This window comes from Ambystoma mexicanum, chromosome 2p (genome assembly GCF_040938575.1).
Source record: "Ambystoma mexicanum isolate Mex_15411 chromosome 2p, UKY_AmexF1_1, whole genome shotgun sequence".
Lineage (NCBI taxonomy): Eukaryota > Metazoa > Chordata > Amphibia > Caudata > Ambystomatidae > Ambystoma > Ambystoma mexicanum.
The window spans coordinates 1,413,452,100-1,413,466,269 of NC_090923.1; the positions used below are offsets into that span (position 1 = coordinate 1,413,452,100).

The 14,170-nt window shown below is 46.3% G+C and overlaps 1 protein-coding gene across 1 annotated transcript in view; it reads left to right on the forward strand.

Annotated features, from left to right (window-relative positions):
- The window catches only part of LOC138567564 (zinc finger BED domain-containing protein 6-like), a 55,449-nt gene extending 44,929 nt beyond the window's left edge, over positions 1-10,520 (forward strand). Inside the window, exon 2 of the mRNA XM_069645908.1 lies at positions 5,613-10,520. Coding sequence (XP_069502009.1) covers positions 6,428-9,880 — 3,453 coding nt within the window. The 5' untranslated portion in view covers positions 5,613-6,427 and the 3' untranslated portion in view covers positions 9,881-10,520. The remainder of the gene's footprint in view (positions 1-5,612) is intronic.
- Positions 10,521-14,170: the final 3,650 nt, after the last annotated feature.

A 14,170-nucleotide genomic window follows, 5' to 3' on the forward strand; every position in this document is an offset into this window, starting at 1 on the left:
AATAGGTGGGTGGCCACAGGTAGCACACTGATGGGTTTGCTCTAAGCGGTCACAGAAGTTCACGGATAGCACGACGACGAGCAGATTAGCGTAGATCTCAGTGGTTGCCAGGTAACCCGTTCAGGAGTTGACTTGCAAAGCACAAAGATGTTCTCATGAGACATATCAAGTGGTTTATAAAGTATTAGAAACAGGGGTGTGTTTGTGAATGAATGACGTATGTATGTCGTGGTCTTAGGGGGGCGGCCTGCTTCAAGGGGAGCCCTGGCTGGAGACACGGGGTCTGAGGAGGCCATGTGACCGATGGCCCCTTGGCGTGGGACACCGTTTGAAGTGTACATGTAGTTTGGCACCTTGGCCTTTCACGCCCCTGACAGCCCCCCATGCCAGCGCGCATCCACCGGCGCGAACTGCCTTTATATCAATATATAGTATATCGCCTTTATATCAAAGATAGTATATCATTGCTTATCAATAACAAATGCCACATACCGGAGATTCTTGTGAGCACAGACCCACACTTCAACCGGTGTATTATAGTGGTCAAGACCCTAAGGCCTGTATAATCCAATGGTAATTGTTAGTATAGAAATATGTGTGACTTTTATAGAGACATAACCTACTGAAAGACTTTGAACACATGTTATTTAGTGCATGCATTATCGAGAATATGTTATGTTAGCTTAGATAGATAGTGACCACCCTGCTTGACAGCGACCAGACCTTCACCCATTCGGAGCACAGATGTCTGACGTCCAGGCATCCCGAGTTTTCTCGGCAGCAGCAGTTCTCGTCCTCAGTTGGCATTAGGTCCCACCGATTGCATGTGCACCAGGTGGAGATGCCGTCCATTCGACTAGGCCCAGGCTCTTCATCTGTTGATTCATCCTGCCAACTGCCGTCCGAATCCCCATCGTTTTCGCGTGCTTCCCTTTCCAGTAGTTCCTCCTCGGTATACTCGGGCTCGTACATGTAGGGCATTATTGTAGCCATTGTATGTTAAACAAACTAAAATAATTTATAGCAGTGGTACTGGTATCTGTTCACATGGGCTACAAGCGGCTAAGGTAGCTGACCAGAGCACTGAAACGAGTCACAGAATACTCAAAGTAACACAGAGAGAGGAATGGAATCGAAAATCTGCTGCTGTGTGTTGTGAAACGGTCTGTTTATACTTATTGAGGAAAGAGGCGTCCTGCCATTTCCATGGCGACACGACATTAGCTGAAGCGCAGCGAATGTTGACACGAGACGTGCTTTGGCGTTGGGAAATGGGCGGCACGAGTCTGCTGATGACAGGCTCAGGGGTGGGGGAATTGATTTAGTGCCGCAAAAGCAGGTCAGCCAGGGCGATGGGGGGAAAAGATAGGATTATCAGAAAATGGCAGCTCCCTGGTGCTTGTTTTCGCGTGCGTTTAATGGACGAAAACTCGGGTAAGGTCCATAGGAAAGTTTTCTAAAATCGAGCCACTTGGGCTTAAAAAAAACATGGCCGACCCGTAGGGATAATAAAAATGTTTACTAGACCATACCTTTAATTACATACTTGGAGATCCAGGCATGGGTGGCAAACCATAGCCTTTGTCTCAATGATGAGAAGGCTGAGCTCCTGATCGTTGGATCTCAAATACGTCGAAACAAACTAGACCCCCGATAAACGTCCTTCGACATTGATGGGAACTCAATTAAAGTTGCCAAGGAAATCAAAACTCTGGGAGTCTATTTAGATTGGACCCTTTCGCTCAAGAAACAAGTTGGCGCCACTGCCTCAACTACTGCTTACACCAACAAGCTCACCAACGCATGCAAGTCATTTCTGTCACCTAAACAACTGCATCATGCTACCAGGGCCCTAGTTCTATCCAAGATTGATTATTGTAACACCTTATTCCTAGGCTCCTCTGAACGGACCCTCAACAGGCTTCAGGTCTTCCAAAATAACGCCTTAATATCTGCGCTGAACATCCTCCGATCCAACCATATCACCAGTTTTAGACGGGATGCCCACTGGCTCCCGGTGTGCGACAGAATTTCTCTCTGCACATTTGTCATTACCCACAAATGTCTGTCAAATTCTGCCCCTAAAACACCAATCAGCCAGACCCACCGGAGCTCTCTACTCTCAATGCCTCACTATTCTGAGGTTCAATCTGAAAAGAGCGGCAGGAGCTAGTTTCCCTGTACTGGCCGCCAAATCTTGAAACTCCCTCCCTCTCACCATCAGAACGGAACCCTCCTTCTGGACATTCATAGCCAAAGTAAAGAGCTGGCTCTTCGATAAGAAACACTAACAGACGGCCAATCGCCTCTGCTAAACGCTTAAGCGTCCTGTTTAATTATTCTGTATTACCATTTGCAACACTGTCTGCGTGGTACTGTCGCCCAAACTGTAACATCCGGCGTCTCTCCCACATGCTTACTTGTACTTATTTGCAATTTGATTATCTTGTAACTACCAGTCGACCAGCACTCTTGTTTGTCTTCATCCAATTGTATGCCTGTAACTCTGTCTTAAGTTCTAGCGCCCAGTTACTCCAGGGTTTGGTGCGCGTTACAAATAAACTGAACTGAAATGTACTCCCTTGGCACCGTGGTAGGGGTCGAGACAGTTTGGGGTGGAGTGCGGGAGGGGTAGGGAAGGCTGTAAAGGCTGTATAGGTAGGTATAATCTGTGTTTCTCAGTAGGCATTGGTACATTATGATGGTGTTCCTGTATACAGAACATCTGGGCCTGATGGGCACAGGGATCAACATAGGGTTCATCCCTATCATAGGGTTACCACCCAAAATGTTTACTGGGCCGTTGGAATAGGTAAATGTAGAGGGCTGTGGTCGTGACTTCATTGGGACCATAGGGTCCGGTACCACCATAAATGTAGAACCACTTTGTAAGACTTGCCCTATTAAATCATAACAATTATCCTGTACCATGTTGTCTCTGAACCTCTGTCCATATCGTCGGTTATCACTGCCCAAATTGTTCTGTACAGTAAGAGGATAATACCGGTTTGGGGTTCAACAATGGTAGAGGAAATGGGTCCTGAGCAAAGCCATTTATCCAAAGGTCCTCTAAGCGTGACCTGTTAGAAAGTACCATCCCCTTGATCGACCTTATCATTACCTATGGGGGACTCGTCACCTCCCGGGCAATATGTTGGGTCTCGTTAGGCACCATTTTAGCACCCCCGTTACTATATTCCTTGGCTTATTCATCTCATTCTTGTTGTTATATTTTTTTTTGGTTTTTCCCCTTTTTTTTTTTTCCCTCTCGAAGCCCCAATGATGGCAACGGTACACCCTTATCAAGTAAAGGTGCTGTTTATGTATTCCTGCCAAGTGATACTCCATGTCTGATACCTCTACTGTGTCTGAGGGTTCTTGGACATTAATAGTGATATGGAGACCTGCAATGGATGTAGGCCTTTGACGGGTAGCAGAGTTCGTAGTCCGCATGCGAGGTTTGTTGGTATTGTCTGTGGAAATATCCAGGGAAAATCCTTGCTACATGCAAGAATGACATCCACAATTCTGCCCAGGATGTGTTTCTGTTCACGCTGCTCATCTGCCATTACTGAAAATAGCTGGAACAAGGATTCCATTTTAGCCAGAGGTATTGCACCCCACACACCCCCGCCCGCCAGCCCAAGAAATCTCTCTGGAGGCCAGCACACACACCTTAAGGAGAAAGTCCTGGTCGGTGAGTAAAACGAGGCTCGTTCTTCAAGGGTCTTATAATTGGTGGGCGGGGTGGGAAGATCGATCTTACCAATATTTTCAGTCTGGGTGGTTAGGACAGGTAAAAAATAATCTCAAGAGTAAATTCCTTTTCCTTTTGTTTGGTGCCGGGCTACGCGCCCTTTTGGTAGCTGCACTCCGAAGGGAGTAGTTTCAACTCTTCTTGTTCAGTAATTACAAAGGGAATGCGGGGAGAAAGACTCACCAGTAACTTGCCAATCTCGTGTCTTGTATTTGTATGCTAGGAGGCCAAGAAGTTGAATTCCAGGCGCTGGGCTCCAATCTCCTGTCACGCTCAGGGATACACTGTAGAATACGTGTTTCACTATACTTAGAATTTAGAGGCCGGTGCCACCTCTCCCACGGCCACACCGCAGACCACCTTGCGCACAGCTTCCGGCTTGCATGAAGAGATGCAAGACCAGCCAATACCTCTAGGTAGTTCTGAGCTGGCCGTTGTTTCTAGTTTTAGCATGGACAGGTCCCAATGTTAGTGCATATTGCTTCAAAAACATACCTCAATTTGTAGAGGCAAGGCATTCTGGGACAAACGGTTAAAATAGTTGACCATCCCAGAAAATCAGAACCTCTGGTAATATAGCGCCTCATTTATTTTATTTATTTATTTTTTGTGTTTGTAAAGCGTGCTTAACCTGGAGTCATCTAGGCACTGGTTACAGCGTACAGGAGAACCTGCTAGAGCCAAGGCTGATAATGACACCGACCTCTTAGGTGAAAAGCCACGTTTTCAGGTGTTTCCAAAATTCATTGTTGAGTGTTAGACTAGCGTTCTTCATTTTCAACTTTGATAGATAAAGGAAGCAAAATATGGCAATTTTTCCAGTACAGTTTATTCAAGTGTGGAAGCCAGAATTGACCTCTTGGCCCTTGAGTTGAACAGCCTGCCATTTTGCCCCTCAGTCGCTTCTGAAATGTAGACACGCTGCCCATCTTCAAGACTTCTGTGGCACACAAAGCAAATGGCGTCTTAAATGTCTCGTTGCAAGCTGCTAGCCATCCATAAAGTCACTTGCCTCTTCAATTCTACACATACATACAGCACGCAATGTCTTACTCGCCAAGACTGTTTTCACTATCCAATGGCTAGTGGCGAATGTATATATTTGGTACCTTCCCAACTCACTGCACCCGTTTCCCTGCATTTTTTTCACATCCTCTTCGCAACATTTTTTTTTACTGCATTTTTATGGGGGTTGTGGGGTTAGGGAGTATTTCTTTTAATATTTTATGGTATTTGGTGAAGGGGTGGGGGCAGTTCTACAGGTAAGGGGTGTATCGGTCACTTTTACTCCCTAAAAATTGGCAAATGCTCCCACAAAATAAAAATAGGGCGTAAAAATACTCATGTAGCATCTTGCACCTCTGCTTTCACCCTCACAGTTCCATAGATATGTTTGGACAAGTAGTGCACGTATAAAAAATACTCTCATTGAGAATTGGCCTTAATATTTTGACTCCCTAAAAAATAGTTTTACTCCCAGCTTTAAAAAATAAGGCATACAATACTCCCACTTTCAAATCTTATCTGGAGCACTGGGTGGGGGCTTAAAAGGGATTATGGGGGTGGGTCTTGCAGAGAAATGGCTGATGTGATTTAGGCCACATCCTATATTTTGAGCCTGTGACTCAGCATCTATGTTCTTACATGTGATCTTTTGAACGGATGGTGCTCATTCACTGCTTGGCAGTTCCCCATCTTCTAGGTAGTTCATGCAAACTTGGCATAATCAGAGGAAGAAAGCAGGATGAGTAAGGCGCTACTTGATGTGCTATACATAATAATCCACTCTCTCTTTTTTTTTGTTGTTGTATTGTGCTTGTCGTTGTAATCAGATGTTTTTCTTTTCTCTTCACAGGAGGATTCTCCAGGCTGGGAAAGTTCTCATAACCAGTTGCAACCGCCATCTTCATTCGCATCCGACTAAAATGCACCGAGTGAACTGGAGTGCCAAAGTCTAAGTACACCGAAGAAATGGTGGAATCTGTGCAATTGAAAGATTTTAAGGAAGTATGCTACAGCAACTAGGTTCTCATCACCAATAATATACAAAAACTCACGGGAGCAAAGTAACAAATGATGGAGGAATCAAAACCGTAATTCTCAACATAGTTGTCCCCGCCGCTGACTTATTCCTCTACCAGAGCACAAGCGGTTTCATGTCTGTGCACAGCCAATGTAACATACAGTTGAGCAACGTCTTTCTTTTCACTGTGGAACTGTAGATCAAGTGAAGAAATGTGTTCCATAACACCATTCGTGCCCACTGTACCAAAAACATACACACCTGCCAAATACAAAATATGATACTCAATGTTTGCAAAATAGAACAGCATGGCCTTTAAATCACATGCTGTCGGACACTGCAGTACAATGAGTGTTTGGGTTAGCTCCTTTTACAGTTGTGGGCCAATTTACAACTGCCCACTGTCTCTGCACAAACCTTTTCGTGTATTTGTGAACAGATTGGTTTCCGAGTGCTGTTTTTGGTAGGAGGGAGAGACTGCAGGCTTGCTCAGACCTTAACAGGAGGGGGGTTGGTGTAACGTGATTAATCTTTGGCAGCCATCAAAGCAGTCCAAAAAATAACACTTCTTGTTAAACCTCTTGAGTTAATTTAGGTTCGTGTGCAGCGAAATTTTCACTGACCTCCTTTACACTTAGGTAAACGTGATGCAGGCCTCAAAAGGCAGGAGAAAACGGAGAGGTGGCAGTTCCATTCTTTCTAGCCCTGCACTTCGTTCCTCTGCCCAAAAGGAATCCACAGAGGTGACTGATTGTGAACCAGAAGAACAGGCTAGCACTGTTGATTTGTCCAGCACTACAGAAGTTTACCCTCCAAAAACCTCTGTAGCAACAGGCCATAGTGGACCCGTACCGGAAATTGAAATTAAGCTGGAATCGAGCGATGAAGAGGATGAGAAATGCAGACAAGTGTTCCGAGCCCCTATGCTGTTGCGTGATTTTATGCAGGAAGAGGTAGAGAAAGCTAAAGACGATACTGTTTCCCGTTGTAGTGGCACATGGGGAAACGGCCTGTGCGTGCAAGACGAGCAAAGTCCCTCTGAAATGGAGGATGCAGTTAAGGAGCAAAACAATCCTGGCAGCAACTCGTCAAAGCTTTCTGGTGGCAGGGGGAGGAAATCCACCTCTGAGGTCTGGCACTTCTTTTGCCTTGAACCCACAAATGTGAACCTAGCAAATTGTGGGCTCTGTGGGGTGAGCATCAGCCGGGGGAAGCATGGGTCCTACTTAACCACAGCCCCTTTGAGGCGCCATTTAGAGGCTAAACACCCAGTGGAGTGGGGACAGAGGGATAAAATGAACCAGGATAGCACAGAGAGTGCGGGAGGGGAGGAGGAAGAGGCGTTGGAAGGGCACGAGGAGGACAACGAGCAGGAGGAAAGGTTTCATTCAATGTATGAAGCGCAACACCAGATGGTTCATTTTTCTTCTGCATCCTTGGCTCCCAGTGAAGTCCAGGAACCTCCCGGCATTTACTTCAGCAGCGACTCCAGTGTGGAGATGGAGGAGGAAGAGGAGAAGGACAGTATAGGGTCCCTTGGCACAGAGCTCTTGCAAGAATGTCAAGCAGAAAGGGGTGGTGAGAGAAGAGGTAGCAGGACGCCTAAGGGACGGGGAAGAGGAGCCAAAGGATTCAACAGATACACCAGAAAAACCAGGGAGGTGGGAAAGTCTTTGCCAGGAATGTCAGAAGCAGAAAGCCCAGACACCGGCAGTTCCAATACGCCCAGTCACCCACTTGTTCCCCCGGGGACCAAAAGAAGGAAATCTACCTCTGCAGTTTGGCAGTTCTTCTACATTGACCACAATAATATTTGCCGGGCGATTTGCACTCTCTGCGAGGCCAGTGTCAGCAGGGGTAAACAAGGTGGCCATTTTGGAACATCTGCATTAATGCGTCATTTAGAAGGCAAGCACCCACTAGAGTGGGCAAAGGGAAGGCTCACAAAGTCTACAAGAGCCAATGAGGCAGATGCAGAGGATGAGGAAGAGCAGGAGGATGAACAATTGGATGAAATATTTCCTGCGTCACCTGCATATAATGCATTAGATTCTTTGTGCTGTGAGCCACCGTCCCAGGCGTCCCATTTATCCCTGGCAATGTTGACCACAGAAGTCCAAAGTCCCCCGCCTCCTTCTGAAGCTGGGGACGGTGAGCTGGCTTTAAAGAGGAAAAGAAAGCAAAATGAATCTGCGACCACAACTTTGTCAGTGAAGAGTAAACTAATGGTGCCAGAAAAGGCAGACTTCAATGGCAAGTATACACCAAATCACCCTAGGGCTCAGTCCTGGAACCGGAGCATTTCAGAACTTCTGTGTGGCATGGCACTTCCATACTCCTTTATCTCTGCCAAGCCATTCCATAAGTTCATGGCCCGGGCTGACCCACGTTACCGAATGCCGTCTAGAACATTTTTTTCGAGAAAGGCGGTCCCACAGATGTACGAAGCAGTTTGTGAACGTGTCATTCAAGAACTAAAGCTTTCTGAAAGCCCTCGTGTGCACATCACTGCTCACATGTGGACCTGTGATCCACTGGTAGACTATATTGCAATCACTGCGCACTGGGTGGTTTTTACTGGGGATATGGAGTTGCCCAACACTAGAAGGCATGCAGTACTTTGCATTAAAGGATTTCAAAAGGACCCAAGTAAAGGATGCATTCAACAAGCGTTGTTGGAGCAAATGGGTACTTGGCTCACTCCTAACTCTCTTAGCCATGGTTTCCTTCTATCAAGCTTTGGTTTAAATGTTGCCTGTGCCATACAAGAAGCCAATTACACATACATTCCATGCTTTGCACACTGTTTAAACATGTTGGTCATGGACTTCTTACGAGACAACCATCAAATTGCAAACATGCTAGATGTGGCCCGTAAAATCTGCAGCCACTTTTTCCATTCTGCCAAAGCACGGCAAACGCTGACGGAGCTCCAAGAGCAAAACAATCTGCCAAAGCACCCACTGAAGCAGGAGACGGCATCCCACTGGAATGCCACATATTACATGCTGGAGAGGCTCCTGGAGCAGCAAAAAGCTGTCCATGAATACATTGGTATGCAGCAGATTGGATCTTCGGATGTTGTACTGACATCCACGTACTGGAACCTGATATCTACCGTTGTGGCCCTTCTGCAGCCCTTTGAGATGGCCACACGAGAGTTGAGTGCGAACAATGCATCTTTGAGCCAAGTGCTGCCAGAGGTCCGGTACCTTCATATTTTCCTGAAGCAGATCAGAGGTCATTTTGAAATCCTAGGTGATGGAAGTGCAATCGCACTCGTAGATAGCTTGAGCTACAAGCTATCTTCAGACTGCGGAATAAATGAAATGTTTAATCAGGAAGAGTATGTGCTTGCCACCTTGCTTGATCCTCGCTTCAAAGGAAGAATTGAGGCCATTCTACCTCTAGGAGCTGACATTGATCACTGGAAGCAAGTGACTGTAAAGAAAGTGAAAGAAATCATGCTAGCCAGCAGTGCCCCTCCACAGTCTGTCCCATCCACCTCTTTCACATTAAACCGACCCATAGCTGGTGCCCAGACTGTGAAAGAATGCTTTTCTGACTCTGAAATGGAATCTGGGGCAGAAAAGACTTGTGAGGGGGAGAACGCTTTTGGGGATGCAGCAGCAGGCTGGAGAAGGAGCAGTGTGGTACCACCGTTAATCCAGAAGGAGAAGACCTTAATTGAGCATCTTGAGAGTGTCGGGCTCTTAGCATCGAAGGGGAGTGGTGCCTCCTTATCAACTGAGTCTCACTCCGCCTGCATCATGGTGGAGAAATACCTCCATGACAATAAGACGATTGATGCAAGGGAGGACCCACTGGTCTACTGGGAAAAGAGGTGCTGGCTATGGCCAGCCCTGACCAAACTAGCTGTTCTATACTTGAGCTGTCCCCCATCCAGTGTTTTTTCTGAAAACATTTTCAGCACTGCTGGGGGTCTGGTGACCAAACAGAAATCCACGCTCGAGGTGGAGGGGGTGGAGTACCTCCTTTTCCTCAAATCCAACTTGGTGAGCTTCCCGGACTATACACCACCCCCTCTGATCTTCTGTTCAGAGAATGAATTGGAACGTAGTGGCAGTGAGGAGGATTGAACATGCACTTTATGTACTGGTGATAACTCTACCTTTTTCTGTTTTTAATTAATCTTTTTCACTCTAGTTTAGCAAAAATAAAATTTTAGAGTGAAAGATTTCTCACTTGGCTCTAAATTCTGGCCTACAAAGTTTCCCTCTGAACTGAGATGCCACTCAGTGTTGCATATACAAACGCAAATGAAGAGCAAAAATGTGTCTCTGAAATTGTAGCCTGCTCTAAACACCAATGCTAGCCTGAGATCAAAAGGGATTACCTTGTAATATTGTGCTCTGCAGTTATGGCAGGGGCATTACCAGCATTTGCATGAAGTTTCATGCTCTATTAAGCCTGAGCCAAATTTCACTATTTCTTGTTCAATGGACAACTGCTTTTTAATTGGTTGTTAGTATTTTATGTATTTTCCTTTTGTGTTTCCATTTAGTCTTTTATAATGTATCGAAACTTGCGTCAGTGTATGTTCATGTTGTAAATGACCCCTGAACACAGCCATAGTCGTATAGTTCCTTTTGTCAAAATGATAGAAGGCGGTTGGGGTATCCTGTCAAGAATTCCATTCTCACAAAGGCATACAGGGTTTTCCTTTTTATCAGGTGTAAAAAAAAAATCAAGTTGCAATAAAAAGTTGCCATAAAAATACACTTGCCATCTCAAATCTACATATACATACATCATCCCATTTCTCACTCGCCAAGAGTCAATTATTACTGGCCAATGAAGATTACCCCTGCATACTGCGCAGGAAGTCTTGATTCTATTAAAGACACGGGCGAGCATTATGCTTCAACTTTAATTCTACTCTTCAACAAATAACTGAAATTGATCGTAACTTCAAATGTTTTTTTTTTTTAAACTACATTTTCAAACTGCATTCACACTCCTTTCTGTATTCCTTAACACATCCTGTTCATGTCCTTTCGTTACTCCACCTCTTCTTTGAATGCTCTGAACTGATCCATAACACTGTAACTGTCACTCCAACATTACAAGAAAACATAGTCTATGATAGCCCTACGGCTCTCATGAACTCCTCCCCGGCCGAAGTTGTCCACTGACGCCCCATTGCACCTCAACCTCAGATCAACCATTCTTCTGGTCCTCTCCTGTCAGACCAGGAAGAAATAACATTAGGGTGTAGAATGCACTGCCCTATTCCTCAAAAAGAACATCTTTGATTACACGTTCAACTCGCAGTGCATGCGCTGGGTGGGAGAATAATGCTAGTCTCCTTGTCTTTAATAGAATGAAGATTACCCCTGCTTACTGCGCAGGGAGTCTTTATTCTATGTCAGCACCGTAAAGTAGCATTATGCTTGTTCAAAGTTTCCAATAACTGCCTCTGCTATTGACGTCACTGGCTTAACGTAAAAAGTCTTAAATGTGCTATCGCTAGCACACTCTGCTGCGAGCAAAATCTTTCCCAGAGCTACCTCAGATGTGAATGCTTTGGACACCATAGCTCCTCTCACTGAATGCGCTCCAAATCTGGTCAGATCAATCCCCGCTAGTTGCATGATCTCGAGGACCCATCTGGCTATGGTAGCTGTAGCCACCGTTCTGTACGGCTTCCTACATGCTATTAGCAGTTACAGCACCCCTGCTGGGCGCACTACTGCAGTCCAAATTCTGTATTCTCAGATGCATGCTGCTATGCACAGTTGCAGTTGACAGGTTAGATATGGATATGAGATTGAGGAGGAGTTGGTCTTCGTCCTCCTAGTGAGCGTGAATGTAACCCCCCCCCCTCCCTCGCCCCCGGTCTGTGTGTCTTCTTATCTATGCTTTGACTAATGCTATAATACTAAGGCTAATGCTTTGACGTCTGAAACTCGCCTGCACGACACTAAGCATAGCAGCATGGCCAGTTTGCCATATAGCTGCTTAAGGGACAAATATTTGTTCGTTGGCCAGCTCTCTAGGAATTACAGCACTATGTTCATGTCCCATAGTTGCGTGTATTTCACCCCTGGTAGAGTTGGGAAACAAGCCCCTTTCATGAGCCGAACCACAAATGGTTGGTCCCCTCGCGGTGCTCCGTCTACCTGCCTATGAGCTGTTGATATGACTGACCCATATACTCCTGTGGTCCTGAAGGCTTTGCCACCTCCCAAGAGTGAAGTCAGAAAATTAAGGGCCGCTACTACAGGGGCAGAAAATGGATGAAAACGTCTCCTACTGCACCAGACCGCCCATCTGCTCCATGCTGCGTCATAGCTCCTTCGAGTGGAGGGAGTCTACGAGTCTTCGATGAGCCCTGCAGCCTGAGCCGTGCAGCCTGTTCAGAAGTTCCTGGCAGTGTCCATCTTTGCCTGAAATCCTCTTCACTCTCAGAGGGTGAAACGACCCAGTTGGTTTTTGTGAGCAGGTGCTCTCCTGACAGAAGAATCCACAGGAAATCCGAGGAAAGTTCCACTAGACCTGGAAACCACACTTGTGACTTCCATATGGGTGCCACAACTATTATTGTCGCTCAGTCCCTGCAAACGTTCTACAGCACTCTGCTCATCATCATGAATAGGGGGCAACGGATAGGGCAGCTTCCCGTTCCAATCCTGAAGGAACACGTCTGTTACCTGTGCTGCCGGGTTTAGTCTCCAGCTGAAATACCGACCTTTTCTGTGCGTCCAGCTGCTTGAAAACCTTTGTGCCGAGTTTCCAGTCGCTTGAATTCGTCAAGTGACGTGAGTTCCAGTCTATCATGTTGAGAGCTCCCGGAAGATACTCTGCTGTCACTGAGATCCCGGTCTGCAGGCAGAAATGCCAGAAATCTTTCGCTAGTTCTGCCAGGAGTCTGGACTTCATCCCCACAGGTGATTTATGTATCTGACTGCCGAGATGTTGTCCATCTTCAGCAGGATGCAACAGTTCACTCTGCCCTTCGTAAAAGCTTTTATTGTGAAAGACCCAGCTAACAGTTCTAGAAAGTTTATATGAAGCAGTAATTCCTTTGCGCTCCATTTCCCCCCCGGTCTCTAACGCACAGCAGCATGCTCCCCCAGCCTGCTCTGCTGGCATCTGATTCCACGACTAGGTCTGGCCAGTCCCCGAAAATGGCAAGCCCGTTCCACGCTTATATTCTGCAGCTACCACTGTAACTCTGTGTTCGACTCTTGGTCTAGTGGTATAGTCTGGTGATATCTCGGGCCTTGCTGAAGATGTTTGAACGTCAGCCTTTGTAACAAATTGTAATGTAGGGGTCCTGGGAATATGATTTGAATGGAGGATGCTAACAGTCCCACTATTCTTGCTAGTACTCGTAGTGGGATAATTTGCTTGCTGAGACATACTCTGATCCCCCTCTTTATACCTCGGATCTTCCTCACTGGTAGTTGTAGCGTCACCTTTTTTGTGTCTACTACGAACCCCAAAAAGTGAGTCGTCTTGTTGGGGTCATGTCCAATTTCTCTTGATTGATCAAGAAACCTAGGAACGTCACGAGGTCTTTCACCCAGGACGTTTGGTATCTCGGCATCTCTGTCATCTGCTAATAGAATATCGCCCAAGTATATAATTGCACAAATCCCTTTCTCTCTGATAGCTGCTGTTACTGGTCTCATGATCTTGGTGAATGACCATGGCACTGATGTGAGACCAAAGGGCATTGTCTTGAATTGCCATAATCGCCCTTCCTAGATGAACGCGAGAAACGGACGATATGTCTCTTCTATTAGTATGGTGAGGTAGGTGTCTTTCAGGTCTATCCTCTATAACCATTCCCCTTCTTTCAGTGTGTATCTCAGCTGATGCTGATACCTTCCATCTCAATGCCTGTATGCCACCCAATCATTCAGCTCTTTTAGTTTTATGACTGGTCTCACTTTATCTTTTCGTGGACCAGGAACATATTGCTCACAAATCTGGTTGCTTGGGTGTATGGTTCGATGGCCTCCTTCTTTTCGAGCTGGTTCAGTTTGCTGTGAAGGAGTTCCTGTTCTGCTTGCACCATGTGAATGGGCCATGGGTATGTCTCTTGCAATGGATCCTGTAAGAACTCTTATCTGTAACCTTTGAGTCATCTGCAACACCCAAGCATCGCTGGAAAGCACGTGCCAGTTCTGCCAGAACTGCTGTCCCCCCCCCCCCTACTAGCGGATAGGTGCTGGGTCTCACCTGTGCTAGAGCTTTGTCCCCTTTTCCAGCTCCTCTGCTTCTGCGTCCTGTGGGGAATTTCCCTCTGGTCTGGAAAGAGTCCTGCTGTCTCCCTTCCCAACAGTATACTCTATTGCCTTGAGGTCTTCGTGTTGATTGGAATCGACTGGCCGATCGACTTCTATAGTGGCCGATCCAGG